Below are 21,729 nucleotides of genomic sequence, written 5' to 3'. Positions count from 1 at the left end.
TTTGGTTGTTCATTTATTAATTCAATTCAACAAATATTTATGGGTGCCTACCATGCACTGGCTTTTAAACAGACTACAATCGAAGAGTTCCCTAAATACCTCCAAAATCGCATGGATGGACTCCACCAGAATTCATGAGTTGGATTCTAGAGTTCCCAGCTGCTCTAAGAAACACAGTTAACTGCTGGCCACTTGTTCTCCAACCAGCACAGCCCATGGAACACCAGACAGAATAAAAAGTGCACACCAAGAGGAGACCTTCCAGTGACAGCTGGCACACGACCCGCAGGGTTGGGTCTCCCCATGAAGGATTGAGTGCCCAGGGTTAGCTGTATCTAGCTCCCACAACCTCCAGCCATGGTCAGGCCTTGCACAGGTAAAATAACCTTGGTCTACCCTAAATCCTTAAGGTTCCCTAAACTCCTGAGTTCTAAAAGGCCCTTGTCCAGAGCATGTGCTTGTGGGGAATGTATATTAACCAAGGAATTTGCATGGAGGAATTAGCATGGGGGAGAGAGCCAGGAGGACCTGAGGTGTTCCCACTGCACATACACCGTGTCAGCAACCCCCTGGCCGGGCCATTCATCTTGCTGATCATATTGCCCTGGGAGTGGGTTTTGCCCTTGACAGCAGACAAGTCACTACCAATGCCAGGGACTTGCCTCAGCAAGAGCGGTTGTCAGGAACTGGGCAGGAATACAGACAGGGACCCTTCATCACACCATCGGACGCTTCACACCATCCTCAGCCACCTTCACCACTAGCTGAGTGGTACAGCCCTGAAGCCTATGTGAAAATAGGAAAGTTTACAGTGATGATAAGAAAGCCAGGCACTGAAGTCAGTTCCTCACTGGCTTGGGCAAGGTAAATTATCAGTACCTCTTTCTCCTCACCCGTAAAAAAGTAATAAAAGCAGTACTTACGCCCTTAGGGTCGATGTGAGAATTATATAAACTCATATATGTACCTGGCACATGACAAGCTTTACAGAAGTGTTAGCTATACTCTTAGGTCAGTTGTGGGGGAACTGAGCCCCAGGACCATGGAATCCTCCTCAGCACCATCCCATCCCTAGCCCAGGCCTAGCAGGTAATGGAGCTGGGAATGCTGTGGGAAGGAGAGACACCCGCTGTGGAAGTGAGTTAATTATGGGTTCCTGGAAGGTGAGGACTTCTTCCGTGATACTCTAAATGCCCAGTGACATCTAACTGGGCTGTGGCATGCAGCAGGTGCTTAAGGAAATAACTAGTTAGAAAAGATAAGCACTATGCTTCCGTTCTGCCTACCCCCTCCCCCCGCCCCTTTGGGGCGGGACTGTAGAGGCGCCTGTCGAAAAAGGAAGTTGTTCTGTCTGTGCTGGTAGGGAGAGAGACCGGGAAGCAGAATCAGTGAAATGGCCTAGAGATTGACCTCTCTCCCCACCCCCAACCCTCTCTGCCACAGACTCCACTTGGAGAAGTCACTCCATCCGTGTGGACTCACACCTTCCAGCCTGATGTCTAGCCACAAGATATGGTGAGTAGAGAATGGGACACACAGGATGCCCCTCCGGCTAGCTCAGGGACTGCTTTGTGCCCTGCCAAGGCTGGGGGACAGTGGGGCCCACAGGGGAGGCTGTGGATTGTACCGACCCTGCTGAGTCATGGGGGTCACAGCAGAGACAAGTGCAGACTTGAAGCCATGGCCAGTTGGTAAATGAGGCCCCCTCTCCCAGGCACAGTGGTGCCCCAGCCCCCCTGGTGTCCAACGAGGAATTAAAGAACCCGAAGTACATTGGTGAAGGTGGGTTCGGCACAGTGTTCTGCGCACAACACAAGTCGTGGGGTACTGATGTGGCGGTCAAGATCGTGAACTCGTGAGTGCCCCAGCTGCATGCAGGCAGGCCTCTGTGCCACGGGTCCTGAATGGGGAAGGGAGGGATGTGGCCAGCAGCAGAGCAGTGACTCCAAGTCTCTCCTGGAGTGTAGGAAGGCCATATGCAGGGAGGTGAAGGCCATGGCAAGTCTGCGTAACCCACATGTGCTGCTCCTGCTGGGCGTCACTGAGAACCTCGAGTGGGACAACTTGTCTGGGCCGGCTCTGGTGACCCGTTTCATGGAGAATGGTTCCCTGGTAGGGCTGCTGCAGCCCCAGTGCCCTCGGCCCTGGCCGTTCCTCTGCCGCCTGCTGCAGGAGTTGGTGCTCGGGATGTGTTACCTGCACAGCCTGGACCCTGTGCTTCTGCACCGGGACCTGAAGCCCTCCAACGTCCTGCTGGACGCAGACCTGCACGTCAAGGTCAGCCCATCCATACCCCAGCCCAGTCTCTAAACAAGCTCCTGCCCCAGAGCTGTTCCAGCCCCACCCACTGGACAAAGCGCCTGCTGCAGCCCTGCCTACTGAATACCCTCAGCATTTCCCTCTGCACAGAGAGCTGCCCAAATGTCAAGGCCCACCCAGCAGCTTTAGCCTCTGCCGTACCAAGTGATAGAGCCCTGACTGACACAGTTACTTCTACTGTGGGGCTCACCCCACTAGACCCTCCAAAAACCCATGGCTGACAGCCCAGGAGACTCAGCCCTTAACCCAGTCCCATGGAGAGGGGACCCAGGCCTCCAAACCAAGGACCTCACTGATCCTACCATTCCCCTAACCCTCCACACCTCCTTTACAAGGGTAGGCCTGCCCCTTCTGGGGGAAAAAGGGGGATGCTGGAAACTACCTGGCCTTGTCCCCCCCTTTCCTCCTCCTTTTCCCTTCCCTTTGCAGCTGGCAGATTTTGGCCTGTCCACATTTCTGGGAGGCTCAAGGTCAACAGCAGGATCTGGGAAGTCAGGGGGCACCCTCGCCTACTTAGCCCCAGAACTGTTGGCTGATATAAACCGGAAGTCCTCTAAGGCCAGTGATGTCTACAGGTAAGGTACCCACACCAAACACACATCCCAATTTCTGCACCTCTCTGGGCCCTTCCAGAGGGAGTTATATGGGAGAGGAGTCTTGCCAGCAGCTGGGCCAGGCCTCAGTTTTGTGTCTCCTACAGCTTCGGGATCGTATTGTGGGAAGTGCTAGCTGGAAAAGAAGCTGAAAGTAAGGCTTTAAGCAGACTCTGGGATCCTTAACCCCAGGTGCCCTCCTCCTGAAAATCCCCAAACCCTCTTCTTCCTGCTTACCTGCTCAGACTGTCCTATTCCCTCCTCATCTTTCCTTGGACTGCACTCCCTGCCGCTTTCCATGATGGAGCAGGTAGCCCCTCATCCCCTGAATGCTTTGTCTTCATGTCTCCCACCCCACCCCAGTAGTGACCCAGATATCGCTGATGCAGAAAGCCGTGTGTGAGAGGCAGAACCGGCCCCCACTGACTGAGCTGCCCCAGCCCAGCCCTGAGACTCCTGGCTTAGAAGGACTGACACAGTTAATGCAGGACTGCTGCAGCAATGAGCCCAAGGACAGGCCTTCATTCCAGGGTGAGCTGGCCCTTTAGCTGGTAGCTGGGGCAGGCCTGGATCTGTTAGCAGGGTCTTTGCCTGGGAAAGAAGTTTTGCTCACCTGCCACCTACTCGGCTTTCTCTCCAGACTGCAGACAATATACTGAGAAAGCCCTCCACCTGGTACAGAATACAGGTGTAACTGGTACAAAGATGGATGATGCAGTGTCCACAGTGAGTGCCCAACACCAACTCACACACAAAGAGCTGGGCGGAGATAGCACCAAATGGCTCCTGGGGCCACCCAGTGACTCCCCACTGACCACTGTTCTTTATGCCTTGAACCTCATCCCCACTCTCTCCACCCCACCCCTGAATTCCCAGGCAACAGATTATGGACCAAAAGACTCTTTCCTTGGGTTTACTCTGTCTCTCCCACCTCCACACCCAGCAAGGTCCCCCTGTCCTTGCAGGTGAAGAAGTTCCTGTCTGAGCACAGAAGGTGTTCTGCCTCTGAGCCAGGCCCAGGAGGGACAGAAATGGATGGCCCTGGGGAAACCCCAGAAAGCCCTGATTCCATGGTCTCTGAGATGCTAAACCTGAATCTGAAAGGTTTGCCCAGCTCTGTTCCTGAAAAATGTATAAGCCTTCCTAAGAAGATGGAGGCACAGGGAGAACAGACTCAGCATGCCCAAGCAGCAAGGATGTCTTCTGATTCAACAGTCCAACCTCCCCCAAATCTGGAGACCTCACTTTTCAGAAACCAGGAGCCCAGCCCCACCTCAGCTTGGCCACCAGGTGCTAGACCCCAAGGGAATCAGGTGAGACTAGGGGATGCAAATCCTGTCCCCTTGCCAGGGAAAATTTGGGGTCAAGGGGGTATGCCCCGGAAACAGGCCCCAGGACAGAGAGCCTGAGAGTGCTGTGCTGTTTACAGGGGGCTGAGAGAGGTGGCACCAACGGGCCTTCCAGGGAGCCAGAGCCAAATCCAATACCGAATCCTCCCAGGGAGTGGGCGCCAAATCCAATACCAGGTACCCACTCTCCATTCCTTCCTTTCCTCTGCTCAATTCTTCCACCAGCTTCATCCTCTAGTCCATATACAGATCGAGGGTACCTTGGGTAAGGAGAGAAAGAGAAAGGGCTAGAAGCCATCTACCTCAACCTTCTCACTTCATAAATGAAGAAACTGACACTCACTGGGATTGGATCCCACTGAGATTACGGCAAAGCCTGGATTTGCCCCTGGACCTTCTGGCTCCCTAGCTCCAGTTCTGTGAACCTCAAAATCCCATTGTTGCTATGTCAGTCTAGAGGGCCTCCTAGCAGAAAAGACCCAAATATCAGGGTCAGAGATGTCAGTTGCCACCCCTCTTGAGCTTCTGGACACCCAGTCCTGAAGGGGCAGCCTGCAGAAGACACCTCACACCTTCATTGGGAGGCCCTATCCTTGCATTTCCCCAGGGTGAACAGGAGGTGCTCCTGCCCCTCTGCCATGCTGCTCCTCCTGAGTTGCTGATTTAACCCTCCCACCACCACCACTGCTGTTTCTCTTAAAGGGCACCGGTCTGTTGCCATCCATCACAGCCAAGGGATACAGTTGGGAAACAACAACTACATGACGATACAAGGGGAAACTCCCTGTTCCACATGGGCCTGGCGACCTAGGCAGATGGATAGGGGCGGGCAACACGCCTCCCACAAGTAGCTTCGAAAGAAGTGCGGAAAGAACCTGACTCCTGCACTGGGCCACACAGCTGGTATAATCATGGCAGGAATGGAGGAAGCGTCTGACCCACCTCCTGGACTTGAGGCAGCTAGCCAAGACATTTTTTGAGGACCATGAGGCATGTATCCAAACTGACTTTGTGCCCCAGGAGTCAATAAAGTGGTGGAATCTTAACCAGAGCATCGCACAGGAGGCTAAGGCATCAGCCAGAGGCAGGAAGGGATAAGGATGGGAGGCTGGGGAGCTGACATCAAGGGAGGGGGAGGCACTGAAGTCTCACTGAGGCCGGAAGCGGGATGCTGAGGACTGGGGGTGGGTAATGGCATGGCACACGAGGTCAGGGCCCAGCTGGTGGCAGGAAGGAATCCCAGAGGCCTGGCTCCTCGGGCTGCTCTAATCTCAGGGCAGAACATTTCCTCTAGAGCCCGGCAAAACCCTACCCTAAACCCAAACTCTGGGGGTAGATGCTGTGGTCCCACTACCCCTCTTGTCTCCTGGGCTACAGAGATTCACCAGTGGGGCATGGAGGGGGAGGGGGTCTCCATGGAAATTTACACACCTCAGCCCATCTAGTGCCCTGCATGAGAGACACACCCCACCCCAGTTTCTCAGAGGTCAGCACCCATTCTATCACCTCTCTCCACCACATACACTCATGGGCACGCTGCTTCTGAGGCAGAAGCCCTTTGGTTCTCAGTTCGTGTCTGGGAGTAGAAAGCGGACTGCACAAAGCTACACAGAAGTGTCCCCTCCCATGGAGCTCGAGATGGCAGGAGCATTGACAGTTTAGACATAGCCACAGCCGCTGCTGTCCAGGCCCGAGGGTAGGGGGATGAGCTCCTGCTCCCATCCTGACCTAGATCCCAGCCCCCATCTGGTACCACGTTCTTCCCTACATTCTCACCAGCCTTCGCTCCAGCCCTTCCTCAGTCTCCCCACATCCAAGCGTTCCACCAGTTTTGACACTTGCCACTTGGCGACCAATTCACCCCGTCGCATCCCTACGGTGGTCCGCATTCTTCTCCCTTGAGGGGGCTGAAGGGAGACGGCCGGTGGTGTTAAGAGACACAGTCAGAGTGGGGGAGGAGGCCTGGGGAATCCGGCTCCGGCACGGGAAAGGGCTGGGCTGTTCCACCGGGGAAGTGGGAGGGGGCCGCGGCACCGGGAGGGAAGCGCCTGTCCTCTGGGACTCTGAGCCACTAGCTTAGCGGCGAGCAGTGACTCCGCAGCCAGCCCCCCGGGCTCCCTCCCAGGGCCTAGCCCACTGAGCTGCAGCAGCCTCGCCGGCGGTGAGTTGGGAGAAAGGGAGAACCGGGGTTCCTTTGGCTTCAGTGCCAAATCCTGTACCCCTGGCGATGAGGCTTTTGCTTGGGCACCTCCGCAATCCAGGTTTGAGGAAGGAGGAGCGGCAGTACCCTCGCCGCTAACTGGGAGGCCACAGGGAGTGCCTGTAAGGAGATGGGATTGCCAAGAGGTTGGGGTTGGTGGTGGAAGGGGCTTGGACCAGGCGAGAAGGACACAGTTGGGGCTGGCCGGGGCCGCAGGCGGTAACGGGGACCACCGCCTTCCCCAGCCCGGGTGCCCGCTGCGGGGCGGTGCAGCGTGCCGCAGGGGAGACCATGGCCCGCCTCTTCAGTCCCCGGCCACCGCCCAGCGAAGACCTCTTCTACGAGACCTACTACAGCCTGAGCCAGCAGTACCCGCTGCTGCTACTGCTACTGGTCATCGTGCTCTGCGCGCTCCTGGCGCTGCTCGCCGTCGCCTGGGCCAGCGGCAGGGTGAGCGGGGCCTCCTCAAGGGCGGCGGCGGGAGGGTCACTCCCTAGGGGGCATTTTCGGGGCTGGGACTTGTGGGGGTCTTCTTTTTCGATGTGCCTGCTTTCTTTGCTGGGACCCAGGAAAGAAGCGCTGAACCTTGCTAGGAACTATAGTGACCCTGGACAAGTCACTCCACCTCTCTGGGCCACAGTCTCTGGGTCTACACAGGGAGATAACTGAGCCCTGGATGCTTCTAATTTCCCAGGATACAGACAGACTTTATGAGCTTCTGTAATCTACTAGTTCTAGAATAAATCCAACACCGGATTTTCCAATTTTCCAGGGGCAAATTACACTGGGCCCCGTGGGAATCCATTTCCTGGTTTTCTTTCCCTCTTAGGGGCTGTGGGCAGTTGTACCCGCCGGCTCCCAGAAGGCACCCTCCATCTCTCTTTAATTTAGTCCCCAGATAAATCCATTTCCAGTTTCTTTTGGGGGAGAAAATGGGTTTTTCAATTTCATTTCTGGAAACATCCTGCTCCAAGTTTTCTTTTCACTCTTCGGAGGCAAGGTGGGAAAATCAATGGACGTGACCAGTCTTTGCTGGTCCACCTCAAAGTCCAGGAAGGGGTGGGACAAAGGGCGGGGACACAAGCCGGACTTCTATGCCCTGAAGCGGGCGGCAAGAGCGCAGCCCAGGCAGAGAGGGAAGTTCCGGGCGCCCCCTGCTGCCAGAGCACTGCTTCGCGGGACCCCAAACTCCTAGCTGTATGTCGGGGCAGGAAATCTCCCCAGCAAATTGGCCAGATTTGGATGCACTCATTCCTAAGTGCCTTCTGTGAGCTAGGATTTTTCACTTGCGCCCGGACTCCAGGCTAGCGCTATGATTCCTACTTGACAGATAGGAAAATCGAGGCTCCGAAAGGTCACAGATTCACAAAATGAACAATATGGGGTTGGAGTCAGATCGTCTGGGTAGATGGCCCATGGCTCAGTTTCCGCTGCAGCATACAAGTGAGATATTAGGTTGAACCGTATGAGATTGCTGGCTCCGTAGATTAAAAACAAATTATCGGTAATTTCGTATGGTTCAACCTAATATGAATGGCCTGTGGAGGTGCCCTGCCTCCTTTTTGTACTTGGGTTTGAGACACTTTTTAGGAATGGCCTGACGGTCTGCCCTTTCTTCCTCTTCTTGGATGAGTTGCCCAAATCCCACATCCCCATCTTGCCTTACACGTCCCACCCCACAGGAGCTGTCCTCAGACCCAGGTTTCCTGACCACAGTGCTCTCCGCACTGGTGGGCTTCTCGTTGCTGCTGGGCCTAGCTTCTCGCGAGCAGCGACTGCAGCGCTGGACGCGTCCCCTATCAGGTCTCGTGTGGGCAGCGCTGCTCGCACTAGGCCACGGCTTTCTGTTCACCGGGGGCGTAGTGAGCGCCTGGGACCAGGTGAGAGGGGCGGCAGGTGGAGCAGGCGGGAGGGGCATGCACGGGCCTCGAACTCGCAACACGACACTAGCAGCAAGCAGTGCAGCAGCGTCAGCCTGCAGCTTCCTTCCGCCCTCCTCCCTCAGGTGTCCTTTTTCCTGTTTGTCATCTTCACCACGTATGCCATGTTGCCTTTGGGCATGCGGGACGCCGCCGCTGCGGGCCTCGCCTCGTCATTCTCACACCTGCTGGTCCTCGGGCTGTATCTTGGGCCTCAGCCAGACTCACCGCCCGCGCTGCTGCAGCAGGTGAGCACGCCCCTAGCACAGGCCGCGCCCAGGGCCAGCTCCGCAGGGCGCTACTTGGTTCGTCTGGGCATTCACCAACCGTTTGCTGAGCTGTGAATGAATAATAAGGCGTTGGCAACGCTGGGCGCAGGGCACAATCACAGATCCCGACTGTGCCCGCGTAGAGTGGTACGCCAATGCAGCTCCATGCCTGCAGACACCAGAAGAGGGCTCTGGGCCCACCGGCAAGGGAGTTCGACAGGAGACCAGGGAGGGGGGGACAGATGTGGATGATGGAGCCCTCACAAAGAATGCGGACGTAGACGCTTAACTAGTTTTGTGCAGGGGGCGGGGCAAAGGCAGGGGGTGGATGGAGTGGTGTTCCAAGCAGGGGGGACGTACCTATGTGCAAAGGTTTTTAGACCTAAGAGCCCATGTTGGTGCAGCAGCCAAAGTCTGGAGCAGGGGGAATTGGGCAGGAGAAGCGCCCTCTACGGATCCCACAGTGTAGCACCGATTATCTCGAAATACTTAGGTCTCTAAGGTAGCGTCCTCCCCCAGCCTCTTTGGATAACACCTCCAGTTACATACATAGGTACCCCCCACCCAACCTGGGTCTAGCGCCTTCTGAGGCTGACCCTCACCCACAGTTGGCAGCAAACGCTGTACTGTTCCTGTGCGGGAACGTGGTGGGAGCGTACCACAAGGCGCTGATGGAGCGCGCGCTGCGCGCCACCTTCCGAGAGGCGCTTAGTTCCCTGCACTCGCGCAGGCGGCTGGACACCGAGAAGAAGCACCAGGTCCGTGGGCCCTGGCAGGTGGGGAGGGACCCGGGCTCGGAGAGAGGGGTTACTTAGATCACACAACCAGGCTTCTTCACAAACTGAATGACTTTGGGAGTGTCACCTGACCTTCTATTTCCTCCTTTGTCAAATGTGCCTGTTGCCCACCTTGAAAGGTTGCTGGGAGACTCAAACTAACTGACGCTTGTGAAAGCACTTTAAAACGTATGACACTAAACGAAGGATTCTAATTTCGACATTAGTACTGGGAGCTCAGTCCCTAAAAGTGATCAGCCCTGGGAAAACCTAGGGGAGCGCCCTGAGGAACACCTAATAGGACTGGAGAGAGGTGGGGGCTCCTGGGGGACTGGGGTTCCTGGCTTTAGGGCACAGGAGGGTTGGTGCTCATAGTGACATCCTCCAGGAACACCTTCTCTTGTCCATCCTTCCTGCCTACTTGGCCCGAGAGATGAAGGCAGAGATCATGGCACGGCTGCAGGCTGGACAGGGGTCACGGCCAGAGAGCACCAACAACTTCCACAGCCTCTATGTGAAGAGGCACCAGGGAGTCAGGTATGGGGAGGGATGGCTGGAAAGGAGGGGTGTGGGCTGAGCCCCTGGCCCTGCTGACCAGTCTGCCCTGCCCAGTGTGCTGTATGCTGACATCGTGGGCTTCACTCGGCTCGCCAGTGAGTGCTCGCCGAAGGAGTTGGTGCTCATGCTCAATGAGCTCTTTGGCAAGTTCGACCAGATCGCCAAGGTCAGAGGATGCCTCCCTCCCCAGCTTCAAACACCCCACCCTGGAGAGCCTCTTCCAAGGGCAATTCCTGCCTTACGAGACCCCAGTCCCACTTCAGAGCCCACATGGGCTCCCAGATACGCCACCGGAAGTAGGAAAACCTCTCAAACATCCCCAGATATGGAGCAGCTCACCGCACACCTCAGACCTGGAGAGACCTCTCAGCATCTCCACAAATGTCCCAACCACAGCACCCCAAATATGCTAAGAGCCCCAATACAGGCTTCTCTGGATACTGCATCCAAATCTAGACAGATTTTCAGATGCTCTAATCTTAGGAGGCCTTTCTAAGGGAAATCTCTGACCCAGCCACATGCTCACACCCCAGGTATACCCCCAAGCACCTTAATCTTGGGATTCCCACCCCCAAAAAACCTCAGTCCTGAGGCTACTTTCATATGCTCAAATCTGGACACACCCCTACACACACCAAAGCTGGAGAGGGCTACAGACATCCCAACCCATGAGAAACCCTTCTGAGAAAGTCACCTGCATGGGAGACCTCAGTCAGCCCCATATCAAGTAAGGAGAGTCCCTAGATCTGACCTAGACACACTCCCAACCTCACAAGTTCTTCAGGACTACCATATTCGCTCCCACTTTTCCCATCTGCCTCCTGCCTCCTCTGGCCTCTAACCAGGTGCCCCCTCCCCCCTGCACACACACACTGCCAGGAGCATGAATGCATGCGGATCAAGATCCTGGGAGACTGCTACTACTGTGTCTCCGGGCTGCCACTCTCGCTGCCAGATCACGCGATCAACTGTGTGCGCATGGGCCTGGACATGTGCCGGGCCATCAGGTCAGCTCATGTGGGCGGGCAGGAGTACCGAGGGATAGATGCGGGATAGGAGCGAGCAGGGTAGTGGAAGTCATCCTGAAGAGAGGGAGGAGATGGCCTGCATAGGGCTGAAGACAGCATTCAAATTGTCCGTCCCCCCCCATACACACACCCTATTCAGGAAACTGCGGGCAGCCACAGGTGTGGACATCAACATGCGTGTGGGCGTGCACTCTGGCAGCGTGCTCTGTGGAGTCATCGGGCTGCAGAAGTGGCAATATGATGTCTGGTCCCATGATGTTACACTGGCCAACCACATGGAGGCGGGTGGCGTGCCAGGGTGAGACCTGGGGCTCCAGGAGGCTACAGCAAGAGCAGCAAGAGACCAACAAGGCCTCCCCGAGGCTGCTGTCCTCTTCATAGTTCCTTAAAATGAGCATGATCCTATGTGGGGCCCAGGGAAATCCTCGGGGGGAGGGAGGGGAGCTGGGAGACACCTCTTGTAGCACAGGGACTTCCTTGAAATCAGATCTCCAGGAATGATCCTTGAAAGAAATGAGAAGTTGGAGGCCCTCCCCCTGACTCCCATGGTGCCCTCTTTCCAGACGAGTACATATCACACGGGCTACCCTGGCCCTGCTGGCAGGAGCTTATGCTGTGGAGGATGCAGCCATGGAGCATCGGGACCCATACCTTCGAGAGCTAGGGGAGCCTACTTACCTGGTCATCGATCCCCGGGTAAAAGCCCAGCCTGGGCTCCACCCTAACCACCCACAGCCACAGGCCTGGTCTCTTCTCCTACGGCGGAGATTGAGTTCCTGGGTCCTACTATGCATGTGGCAGGACAGGGTTGGAGTCGGGGGAATGGGGAAGGCTTTGTGATCTTGACTGTCAGCCCTCATATGCTCCAGGCCGAGGAGGAGGATGAGAAGGGCACTGCAGGAGGGTTGCTGTCCACTCTCGAAGGCCCCAAGATGCGTCCATCACTGCTGATGACCCGCTACCTGGAGTCCTGGGGTGCAGCCAAGCCTTTTGCCCACCTGAGCCACGTAGACAGCCCCGTGTCCACCTCCACCCCTCTCCCGGTATGTGCACTTCCTTCATGAGCTCCCGCACTTACATAACGCCCCCCAACACTGCCCACTCCCAGCCTCCCTGAGTCACCTGATGACATCCCCAGGTCATAACCTGTTTGGTCACCCCAGTCACTGGCTCAGTCCTTGCCCTTCTTTCCAGAGAAAGGGCACAGATGACTGCTTTCTGAGCTCACTGAAGAGAAGACACAAGATCCCACAGACATCATGTCCGTTGCTCCCCAACCTCCACTCAGGAAGCTCTTTTCCTGGTACCCCACTTCCTCTTGACTCTGAAGCCAGTGCTCATACCCATCCCCATCAGGAAATGTCTCTTTTTAACTCAATTCCTGTGACTGTACGGTCTCTTCTTCAATGCTCACTGGTACTGGGAAGGTGGGGCAATGCTTGTTGCCCCTCCTCTCCAGCACCTGTCTGCAGATAAAATGGGTGACAGTGAAAATCTCACATGGCCTTGAAGAAGGAAGTCACCATGAGCAGGCAGGGATGAGGGAGGGAGGAAGGGAAGGGAGTGGGCCTGCCCCTTGTCTAGGGGAAGCTAGGGCAGGGCCAATTAGCTGATTATATACATAGCACCTTCGAGTGGAAGAGCCTGGACCTTGGCTCTTGAGGTTGGTGCTTGACGACCAGTAACTAGAACCCTCATATAAGAACCCAGGGTATCTCCCTACAGGCTTGCCCTAAGACTAGGTTCCTCAGCCTGCTCTCCTCCATCTTACCTGATCTTCCCAAAGCCTGATCAGCATTCCCAGCTACCTTTCTGCAGATTTTCTCAGAAACTTCTCTACTGGGTAGACCTTGCTGAATTCCCCGTCCTTTTTCATCCAGCGGGAAAGCAGACCAGAGATCAATGACCATTGGGGAGTGGGGGGACATTGGCAGCAGTTGTTTGGGGGGAGTACTTAATTTCAAGCCTCAACCTGGGGTAGGGGAGAGGTCAGGAGGGAGCTGGCAGGAGGGAGAGGAAGGAGGACCCAAGACCCAACAGACTGTTGCAGGCTAAGACTGCCAGGGTGAGGGTGGAGTAGAGTGGGGTGTTGCTGGAAGCCCAGGGATGTGAGACAACATTGGGTGCAATCCCCATGGTGGGGATGCCCACAAAAACCCACGCCAGACCTCCCCAATCCTCCACTAAGGTGCAGGCTAAGAAGTGTCAGGGTGCAGGAGCCCCTTGTTTTGGGATATCTCCTGAGGCAGCACCTCACCAACCCAGAAATTCACTTCTCAGCCCCTGAAGTTTCAGGGTTTCAGTCCCATGTTAGAAATCCTAAGAATCACAATCGGCTCACTCTTAAACAGTGTGGAACTTTGGGGTTGTGGGGCCATGTTTGTGCTTGGTAGATCCCATTCATACAGTCATCATTCCACAGTTTTTGAGCACCTACTATGTGGCAGGCACTAGGCTAGTTCTGAGAAGACAGAAGTAGATAAGATGCTTTCCCTGCCTTCAAGTAACTTACAGGCATGGGGTAGGGGGACAGGTAGGGAGTTTGCAAAAACGTAGGCCCAGGCATAGCTGCATACGTGGGCTCGTGCCAAAACATACTTCTCAATCTCTGTCTCTGTTTCTCCCTCTCCTCTCACATACACAAGGTTCTGGTCCAGGGGGATGATGTGGCCCCCTGTGACCCTGCTTCCTTCACAGGGAAGAAGGTTACCACACATCTTGCCCTGGGCTGTGGTCACAGCACTTTACCTTCTTCCTTGCTGCTCGTCCTCACTCGCTTCACTTGCTGGTCATTTTCTTATCTCTGCACACACTGCACAGCCCTTTGCGTGCAGAAGAAAATGACTGTATCCAAGTTTGTTTCTCTTCCTCCTTCCCTTTCCTCTCCATATTTTGTTTGTTTGTTTGTTTGTTTATTTGCCTCCCCCACCACCTCCCAGCTCAGCCTAACTGTCACTAAAGGTCAGAGGGGAGTCTGAATGTTCTGCGTTGTCACTCCAACTCACACCAACAAGGATATTTTTGGCATCCGGGGTGATAGGCAAGTCCCTGCCTTTGGAATTTGTGTGGTCTTTAAGGAAAATGAGACACAAGGAAACAACAGCCACTCAAGCCTATAGAAGATGCAGGGTTGCCTCATAAGTGATATGAACTATGAGGAAATCAGAGTATAAAGACCCTGGGAGTTTAAAGAGTCAGGAGGAACCTTGAAGAAGCAAATTTGGTTTGAACCTTCCCTTAAGAGCAGATGAGATTTTATAGAAAGAGAGAGAAGTCATTTGAAGCAGGAGAAACAGCCAGATCAAGTGCTCAAGGTCAAAGACTGCAGAGAGGTTCCAAGGAAGCTCACCATCTTCCCATCTCCCCCCTCCCTGTGTTCTCCCAACAGGAGAAGGCCCTGGCTTCCTTCAGCCCCCAGTGGAGCTTGGACCGGTGAGCAGGCCCGAGCAACTTTGACAGTGGGGCTGTCTGGGTGACCTACCTCCATCCTTGGGGAGGTGGGGGCTGCTCTTGCTTCACACAGATGCTTTTGAGAGTCTCGGTGGTGAAAGGGTGGGCTCTCACTGTGCAGGAGCCGTACCCCCCGGGGACTAGATGATGAATTGGACACTGGGGATGCCAAGTTCTTCCAGGTCATCGAACAGCTCAACTCTCAAAAGTATGGAAAACAGAAGAGGGCTGGGAGGGCTGGAGGCCCTGGGTTCATGTGGTAGGGAAGGGGTGGTGTTGCCCTGATGACCTGGAGGGGAGAGAGAGCCCTCCCTCCTCTAGCCCGGGGAAAGACTCACCTGATCATTCCTTCCTGCCCTGCTGTTTCCTCTCCTGGGCTTACTGTCCGCCCTCCCACCTCCCACCAGACAGTGGAAGCAGTCAAAGGACTTCAGCCCACTGACACTATACTTCCGAGAGAAGGAGATGGAGAAAGAGGTGGGCTTGGGCTGCATGGCAGGCATCACGGCATTTTCCAACCTTTCCCTGGGGAGTATACAATCGCTGTGGTCCCAACTCTCCTCCCCAGTTCTGCTCAATTTGTGATCCTGGGCATGAAGGAAGGGCTTGTGCCTCTCTCTAAAATGAAACTTACCCTGTAGATTGAATTACTGGGTGGTGGTGATGAGAGAGAGGAGGGCAGCTCCTTGGAGAACTAGCCAGTAGGAACTACCTGGGACTGAACTGGAGCGTGGGACAGTGAGGCTTGGGGACCCTCTTGTGGCCTGGGATTGACACCTTCAAGGTTATGAGCAGCACGGGTGCCCCTATCTCCACCCTGACACCCCCTCCCTTCCAGTATCGACTCTCAGCACTCCCCGCCTTTAAATACTATGCAGCCTGCACCTTCCTGGTTTTTCTCTCCAACTTCGTCATCCAGATGCTGGTGACAAAGAGGTGAGAGAGCCCCACGTAAGTGAAGCCCTGATTCTCAAGAACAGGCCATCTGACTCTTTCTGATCCCCAACACCCACTTTCTTCCTTTGCTGACTTCCCCTTGGCTTCAGACACTGACCCACTGAGGAAATGGAAATCTGTGTTCTGGGGAACAGTGATAACCGCAGCCCCCATCTCACTATGGTACATGCTGTGAATTGTCTACATCCTGTGGACCCGAGCATTTTCACATGCCTGTCCCTTGATTCTAACAACATTCCCATGAAGCAGGTTTTGTGCCCATTGAGAAGCCCAAATCTCACAGCAAATGGGTGTAGAAAGTAGGTCCTCACTCCTAGTCCACTGGGCAAGGACTTGTTCAAAACTCAGCCAGGTGAAAGAGCTTTGGCCTGAAGGCCTGGAGACCAGTCTGATGCAGCCTCAGCCACTCTTGTGGGGCCCCTACCCCCTTCTAGTATTCTCCCTACCTTATTACTTCCTGTCCCACACCAATACTGCCCTAGACCCTTCAGTTTTTCCATGTCGTGTAATGTCTTTTATCAGCCCATATCCCATCAGCAGCCAGTTGAGACCCCCAGGACCACTTCTCCCCGCGTCTTCCAACCAGATGGCATAACACCCTCCCCCACACAGGGAGCCTGTTCTGGCTCTTCACAGCCTCACTGTTGTCTCCCTTTAGGCCCCCGGCTCTGGCCATCACCTATAGCGTCACCTTCCTCCTCTTCCTCCTCCTTCTCTTCGTCTGCTTCTCAGAGCACCTGACGGTGAGGTGGGCTGTGGGGAGGAAGCAGCGAGCTGGGGTTCTGACCACAGCCCAGCCCCGCCCTTTGACTAAGGCTCCCATGCTCCTTCCACAGAGGTGTGTCTTCAAGGGTCCCAAGATGCTGCACTGGCTGCCCACACTATCCGGCCTGGTGGCCACACGGCCCGGACTGCGAGTCACACTGAGCACCGCCACCATCCTCCTCGTCTTTGCCATGGCCATTGCAAGTCTGGTGAGGGCAGAGGGGGCCCTATGCACCCCCGTTAGGGCATGCTGGACCTGCCAGAGTCTGAAAGGGGACCCCTGGATTTGGGAAGGCAGCTAGACGAGGACCAAGGGATGCTGGAAATGTTGGACAAGTAATGAAAAAAATGACAGTCACCCGCCATCTACCACCCGGGCGTCATCATTGTGAATACTTCGGTGGGCAGTCTTCGTATCTTTTTTTTTATGTAGGCAGATCTTCATTACTTAGCTCACGCACCGTGATTTTGTAGTGGAGTTTGGCTGATTTTTCCCAACTTAGAGTCACTCCTAGAAGTCTATGTCTGAAAGGAACCTTAGGACCATCCCCCAGCCAAGAAGAGGAAGCTCAGGCCCAGAAAGTTGGAGTGACTGGCAAGAGACACAGTGGATCCACAGCAGACTAGTGCCCGTGACACCCACTCCCCTAATCCCTGCTCCCCGCACCAGTGAGGGCCCTCACCAACCAGAAATAGTGCATCTGCTCCTTTGGAGAAGTCTGGCCCTGACTTATCCCTGGGTCAGCTGAAACCCAGCACAAGTCACCACTGTGCCCAAGGAGCTGCCTGCCCACGTCAGCTCTTCATCTCCTCCCGCAGTTCTTCTTACCAGCAGCGTCGAACTGCCCCTTCTGGGCTTCCAATGTGTCCTCCATGGCTTTCAACCTCTCCTGGGAGCTCCCTGGGTCCATGCCTCTCATCAGCATTCCGGTGAGTGCCCTATACAGCTCTGAATCTCCTTCTCCAGAACCTTCCTCGGACCCTCCCCCATCTCCTTAGTTGAAGGAACACTCCATCCTGTGGACTGGGACAGATATAAGTCGCCCTTGGTGTGTGTTTGTGTGTATGACACCCGCTGCCCCCACCTAGGACCTGGGAGGGGCAGGACAGGAGCCCTCACGTGTCCCCCTGCCTGTGGGACATGGCCCACCTCCTGACCAGCCTGCTTGGCCCCACAGTACTCCATGCACTGCTGCGTGCTGGGTTTCCTTTCCTGCTCCCTCTTTCTGCATATGAGCTTCGAACTGAAGCTGCTGCTGCTCCTGCTGTGGCTGGTGGCGTCCTGTTCCCTCTTCCTGAACTCCCATGCCTGGCTGTCCGACTGCCTCGTTGCCCGCCTCTATCCAGGCCCCTTGGATTCCAGGTACGCACGGCCACTGGACAGAGGTGCCCAGGCCTTCTGGGATGGGACGAGATGGGACAGGGCAGAACTATGCTCACTTCACTGTCCTGAACCATCCACAGGGCAAAGCGGGAAGGAGGCTGAGGGCTCCATGGGCTCTGGGGACAGGGGGAGACTGTTGTGAAGGGGCGGGGCGAGGGACAACCCTGACCCGTGGCCTCCTCAGGCCAGGGGTGCTGAAGGAGCCCAAGCTGATGGGAGCTGTCTCCTTCTTCATCTTCTTCTTCACACTCCTTGTCTTGGCTCGGCAGGTAAGTCACCCAGACCAGCCCTCCAGGGCCTCCCTATGAAGGGTGAGGTGGAGGTCCCCGTATTTGTGACTTGGTGTCTCTCACCCTTTCCTTAATCTGATGTCACCAGGGTTGAGCCTCAGTGGTGTACCCATTGGAAGGTTCTAAGTGAAATTTCCTGTTCCCTTTCTTTCTCCTTCACTCCTCGAGGAGAATACCCTCAAATTCTCTCCTGCCTCCTCCCTCCCACTCCCAATCTAGGAAAGCCCATACTTAAGAAAAAAATCTGCTGCCAGTTCTGCCCATTGTAATTTGAATCTAGTTACAAGGTACTCTCCCCAGGGATAGTTGCACCTTAAGCCTTATCTCTAAACTGCAGGGTGCTATGGTTTTAAGCATCATGGAGTGGGGCTGAACACTCAGGAGCTGGGGATCCCCCTGTACTGTGTCTCCCCATGGTCCTCTGGTAACCCTCCGTAGAATGAGTATTATTGTCGTCTGGACTTCCTGTGGAAGAAGAAGCTGAGGCAGGAGCGAGAGGAGACAGAGACAATGGAGAACCTGACTCGGCTGCTCTTGGAGAACGTGCTCCCTGCGCATGTGGCCCCCCAGTTCATTGGCCAGAACCGGCGCAACGAGGTGACTCCCCACCGCTGACTCCTGAGGCCCAGATGCCATAGGGATTAATTTAGGATGAAAGTCTTAGCTGTTGGCCCAGCTTCTCTGGGCTCCCCCTTAGTGGATCAGGTGGCCCCCCATGCCCCTCCATGTCCCTATCAGTTACCTCCCATTTTCACGAGATCTTAGTCTCTGTCTTTGGTGAACACAGAATCTCTGAATTCCAAGTTCTGGGAAAGAGCGTCCTCTCCAACTCATGACCACTCTGTATCTTTCAGAAGCTTCGTTGAGTGTTAATGAGAGTTGTGTGGAGGATGCAGTCCACTCATTTCTCTAGACCAGCACTATCCAGTGTGGTAGCCATTAGCCATGTGTGGCCATTTAAAATTTAAATTAATTAATGGAAAATTCAGTTCCTCAATCACACTGGCCACATTTCCTATGCTCAATGGATGCATGTGGTTAGTGGCCACCATATTGGACAACACATATAAAGAATATTTCTATCACCACAGAAACTTCTATCGGATGCTGCTGCTCTGTATCCTCAAATATCTTACTATAGTCAACCATCAGAAGGTCACCCACATATACACCATCTTATTTGTACCACCACCACCACCTTACACTCTCTGCTATGGAAATGCACTTGACCTGTATTGAGAGGTGTTAAAAGAAACAGTCCAAGGGCTATGTCACAGCCTTATGACCCCACCACCTGCTCTCTGTTCTCAAGATCGGGAATAGCTCTGATTCTGATTTCTTCTCTTGTAGACACTGGTAATCTTATAACTGATCCCATTTCTGTCTTCACATTGGCTACTAGAAATCTCAGAGCCAGAATCTAGAACTAACAGGACTTTATGGCACCCATTTTGTGAACCAACTTCAAATCTGATTCCATCTTTACCATATTATCTTCATTTTCCCTTTGCCCCATTTTCCCTATTATCACTTTATTTTATTTTGCAAACTGTAGCTATCTTTATAAACTGATTTAACTAACTTCACAACTTTCAGCAACAGAGAGGATATAGAGATGATTTCCACTGACATGATCCCAGTTCTAGAACTGACTCCCTTCACATTACTGTGATGTGATCTTGACCCCAAACCTCTGTCTGTCTCGGAATCACGTAAGACTCAATCTTTGACTCCTGAGTCACATCCCTGGGGTAACCTGGCCTTCCACCTCCCTCCTCCTGCCCAATCCTTCGTACACAGAGAGGGAAGCATGTGGACACAGGGACAGGAGGGAGGAGAACATGGCCTACAGGCTCACCCCAGCCTCCTGCCCTCCCAGGACCTCTACCACCAGTCCTACGAGTGTGTCTGTGTCCTCTTCGCCTCGATCCCAGACTTCAAGGAGTTTTACTCTGAATCCAACATCAATCACGAGGGACTAGAGTGTCTGCGGCTGCTCAATGAGATCATTGCTGATTTTGATGAGGTGACAACTCCAAGGGTCGCCCAGATCCTATATCTGGGATTCTAAAATTCCCCACCAGTGCTTCCTTCCATTTTGCTGTCCTGGCCATGAGACCCATCCTGCTCTCCTCAGCTTTCCTGCTTCTCCTCTGATCCCACAGCTCTGCCATCTCCAGCAATTCCATCCATGACCACCTCTCCTTCCTGTCACCATCCCTGACCCCACGACTTGGTCCTTTAGCCTCCAAAATCCTGGGGCTGGGCTTCGGGGAGAGAGGAGGGCGAGAGCAGGAAAGACTGGGGCCACAGCCTCCTTTCCATACAGCTGCTTTCCAAGCCCAAGTTCAGTGGGGTGGAGAAGATCAAAACCATCGGCAGCACCTACATGGCAGCTACAGGCTTAAATGCCACCTCGGGACAGGATGCACAGCAGGTACAGCATGTCTTCCTTACCTATCACCTCTCACCTGGGCTTTCATTGACGGGCCCATAAACGGGCCTTATTCCTTTGCCCTCATTGACCCATCCCGGTGGCTGGTCCATTGCCAGGATGCTGAGCGAAGCTGTAGCCACCTTGGCACGATGGTGGAGTTTGCAGTGGCCCTTGGGTCTAAGCTGGACGTCATCAACAAGCACTCATTCAACAATTTCCGCTTGCGTGTGGGTAAGTACCTTCCCTTGCTGGGGCAGTCTGGGACCTCCTCCTCATCTTCCAGAGCTCTCCCTCCTCAAGTCCTTTGTTAGATGCTCCCCAGCTCACCCCTGGACTTTCCTCCAGGGATGAGGAATGAAGCTGCTGGGGTAGGAGCTATGCGGCACACCCACTCCCTTCCCTAAGCCCACCCCTCCAGCCCCACGCTCCTTTCCTGTAAGGCCCCGCAGGCCCTTCTCCCTAGTTCCTTGAGCTTTCTTTTCCCCTGTGTCTCCTCAAATCTCCCCCCTCTTTACCACATCTCTTATCAGGGTTGAACCATGGACCTGTAGTGGCCGGAGTGATAGGGGCCCAGAAGCCACAATATGACATCTGGGGCAACACAGTGAATGTGGCCAGCCGCATGGAGAGTACAGGAGTCCTGGGCAAGATCCAAGTAAGGGAGCCACGTTGGAGGCGTGGGGGTAGGGGATAAGGATAGGGCTACCCCCACACTCCCTTACCCCTTCCAATTGCAGGTGACTGAGGAGACAGCCCGAGCTCTGCAGTCCTTAGGCTATACCTGTTATAGCCGGGGTGTCATCAAGGTCAAAGGCAAAGGGCAGCTGTGCACCTACTTCCTGAACACAGATCTGACACGAGCAGGACCTCCCTCGGCAGGCCTAGGCTAAGATCCCACTCCCTCTTCTCTACCTCTAAGATCCTCAATAAAGAAGCTGGTATGTCTGGAGCCAACTGATGTCAGAAGCTCGGATAGCTCGGATCACCTTCTCCTTTCCTTGCAGCGGGACTGCTTCTTCTTAGGCTAAACTGAGTGTGTGTGTGCTAGCATGAGCATGAGTGTATTAGAGGGAGTGATTCTTTTTCACAGTCTCGGAAAGAGAACTGCCTCAGCCTCCCTGCCTGTCTGCCAACCTGATTCCACAATTTTGTAAACCTTGGAAGGATGAAGAATTTTAGCCACATGATTCAAAACAAGGATTTGTCCTTTTCTGCTCCCACCCACAAATATTGGAAGGAATCTTCAAGAAAATGTCATATGAACTCTATTCATTCAACAAATACCAAATGAACATCTGTTATGCGCCTACTATGCAGCATGGGTGAGAGGCCTTGGAGATATCTATTAGGTCTCTCCCCATTTTAGCTGATGTTCTCATGTTGACCCACAATGCTTTCCAGTGAGGACCTTTAGGCAGTTTGGGGGTTCTCCAAT

General features: G+C 54.4%; 2 protein-coding genes across 4 annotated transcripts; both read left to right on the top strand.

Moving 5' to 3' along the window:
• Positions 1 to 1,344: 1,344 nt before the first annotated feature.
• RIPK3 (receptor interacting serine/threonine kinase 3) lies at positions 1,345 to 5,307 on the top strand. Its single transcript, XM_019714367.2, has 10 exons — positions 1,345 to 1,515; positions 1,715 to 1,855; positions 1,968 to 2,277; positions 2,749 to 2,894; positions 3,020 to 3,066; positions 3,276 to 3,443; positions 3,553 to 3,638; positions 3,878 to 4,225; positions 4,342 to 4,438; positions 4,964 to 5,307. The coding sequence occupies exons 1-10, from the start codon at positions 1,496 to 1,498 to the stop codon at positions 5,110 to 5,112; spliced, it is 1,512 nt and encodes a 503-aa protein (XP_019569926.2). The 5' UTR covers positions 1,345 to 1,495; the 3' UTR covers positions 5,113 to 5,307.
• A 979-nt stretch (positions 5,308 to 6,286) lies between these two features.
• On the top strand, positions 6,287 to 21,591 carry ADCY4 (adenylate cyclase 4). 3 transcript variants are annotated; one of them, XM_019714408.2, is made up of 26 exons: positions 6,287 to 6,422; positions 6,707 to 6,911; positions 8,144 to 8,341; positions 8,467 to 8,628; positions 9,258 to 9,407; positions 9,814 to 9,962; positions 10,038 to 10,149; positions 10,863 to 10,990; positions 11,151 to 11,309; positions 11,575 to 11,707; positions 11,881 to 12,054; positions 14,400 to 14,443; positions 14,583 to 14,669; positions 14,869 to 14,938; positions 15,300 to 15,397; positions 16,077 to 16,161; positions 16,255 to 16,392; positions 17,003 to 17,113; positions 17,362 to 17,546; positions 17,752 to 17,836; positions 18,296 to 18,454; positions 19,737 to 19,883; positions 20,187 to 20,294; positions 20,411 to 20,525; positions 20,825 to 20,949; positions 21,032 to 21,591. In XM_019714408.2, the coding sequence occupies exons 2-26, from the start codon at positions 6,753 to 6,755 to the stop codon at positions 21,182 to 21,184; spliced, it is 3,234 nt and encodes a 1,077-aa protein (XP_019569967.2). In that variant the 5' UTR covers positions 6,287 to 6,422; positions 6,707 to 6,752; the 3' UTR covers positions 21,185 to 21,591. The 3 variants fall into 3 exon arrangements, 2 of the variants coding, with proteins under 2 accessions (XP_019569967.2, XP_019569968.2); XM_019714409.2 differs by lacking the exon at positions 6,287 to 6,422 and adding an exon at positions 6,453 to 6,583; XR_012494806.1 differs by lacking the exons at positions 20,411 to 20,525; positions 20,825 to 20,949; positions 21,032 to 21,591 and having other exon boundaries at positions 19,658 to 19,883.
• Positions 21,592 to 21,729: the final 138 nt, after the last annotated feature.

The sequence above is a fragment of the Rhinolophus sinicus genome, linkage group LG03 (genome assembly GCF_036562045.2).
Source record: "Rhinolophus sinicus isolate RSC01 linkage group LG03, ASM3656204v1, whole genome shotgun sequence".
Taxonomy (NCBI): domain Eukaryota; kingdom Metazoa; phylum Chordata; class Mammalia; order Chiroptera; family Rhinolophidae; genus Rhinolophus; species Rhinolophus sinicus.
Note: the sequence above shows the minus strand (reverse complement) of the source record. Positions and strands in the feature narration are given on the sequence as shown.

Coding starts and splice junctions, on each gene's coding strand:
- ADCY4 (XM_019714408.2), top strand. CDS start 6,753: ATGGCCCGCCTCTTCAGTCCCCGGCCACCGCCCAGCGAAGACCTCTTC. Junction 8,342..8,466: donor TAGTGAGCGCCTGGGACCAG/GTGAGAGGGGCG, acceptor CTCCTCCCTCAG/GTGTCCTTTTTCCTGTTTGT. Junction 17,837..18,295: donor TCCTTGTCTTGGCTCGGCAG/GTAAGTCACCCA, acceptor AACCCTCCGTAG/AATGAGTATTATTGTCGTCT.
- RIPK3 (XM_019714367.2), top strand. CDS start 1,496: ATGTCTAGCCACAAGATATG. Junction 1,516..1,714: donor ATGTCTAGCCACAAGATATG/GTGAGTAGAGAA, acceptor CCCCTCTCCCAG/GCACAGTGGTGCCCCAGCCC. Junction 3,444..3,552: donor GGACAGGCCTTCATTCCAGG/GTGAGCTGGCCC, acceptor CTTTCTCTCCAG/ACTGCAGACAATATACTGAG.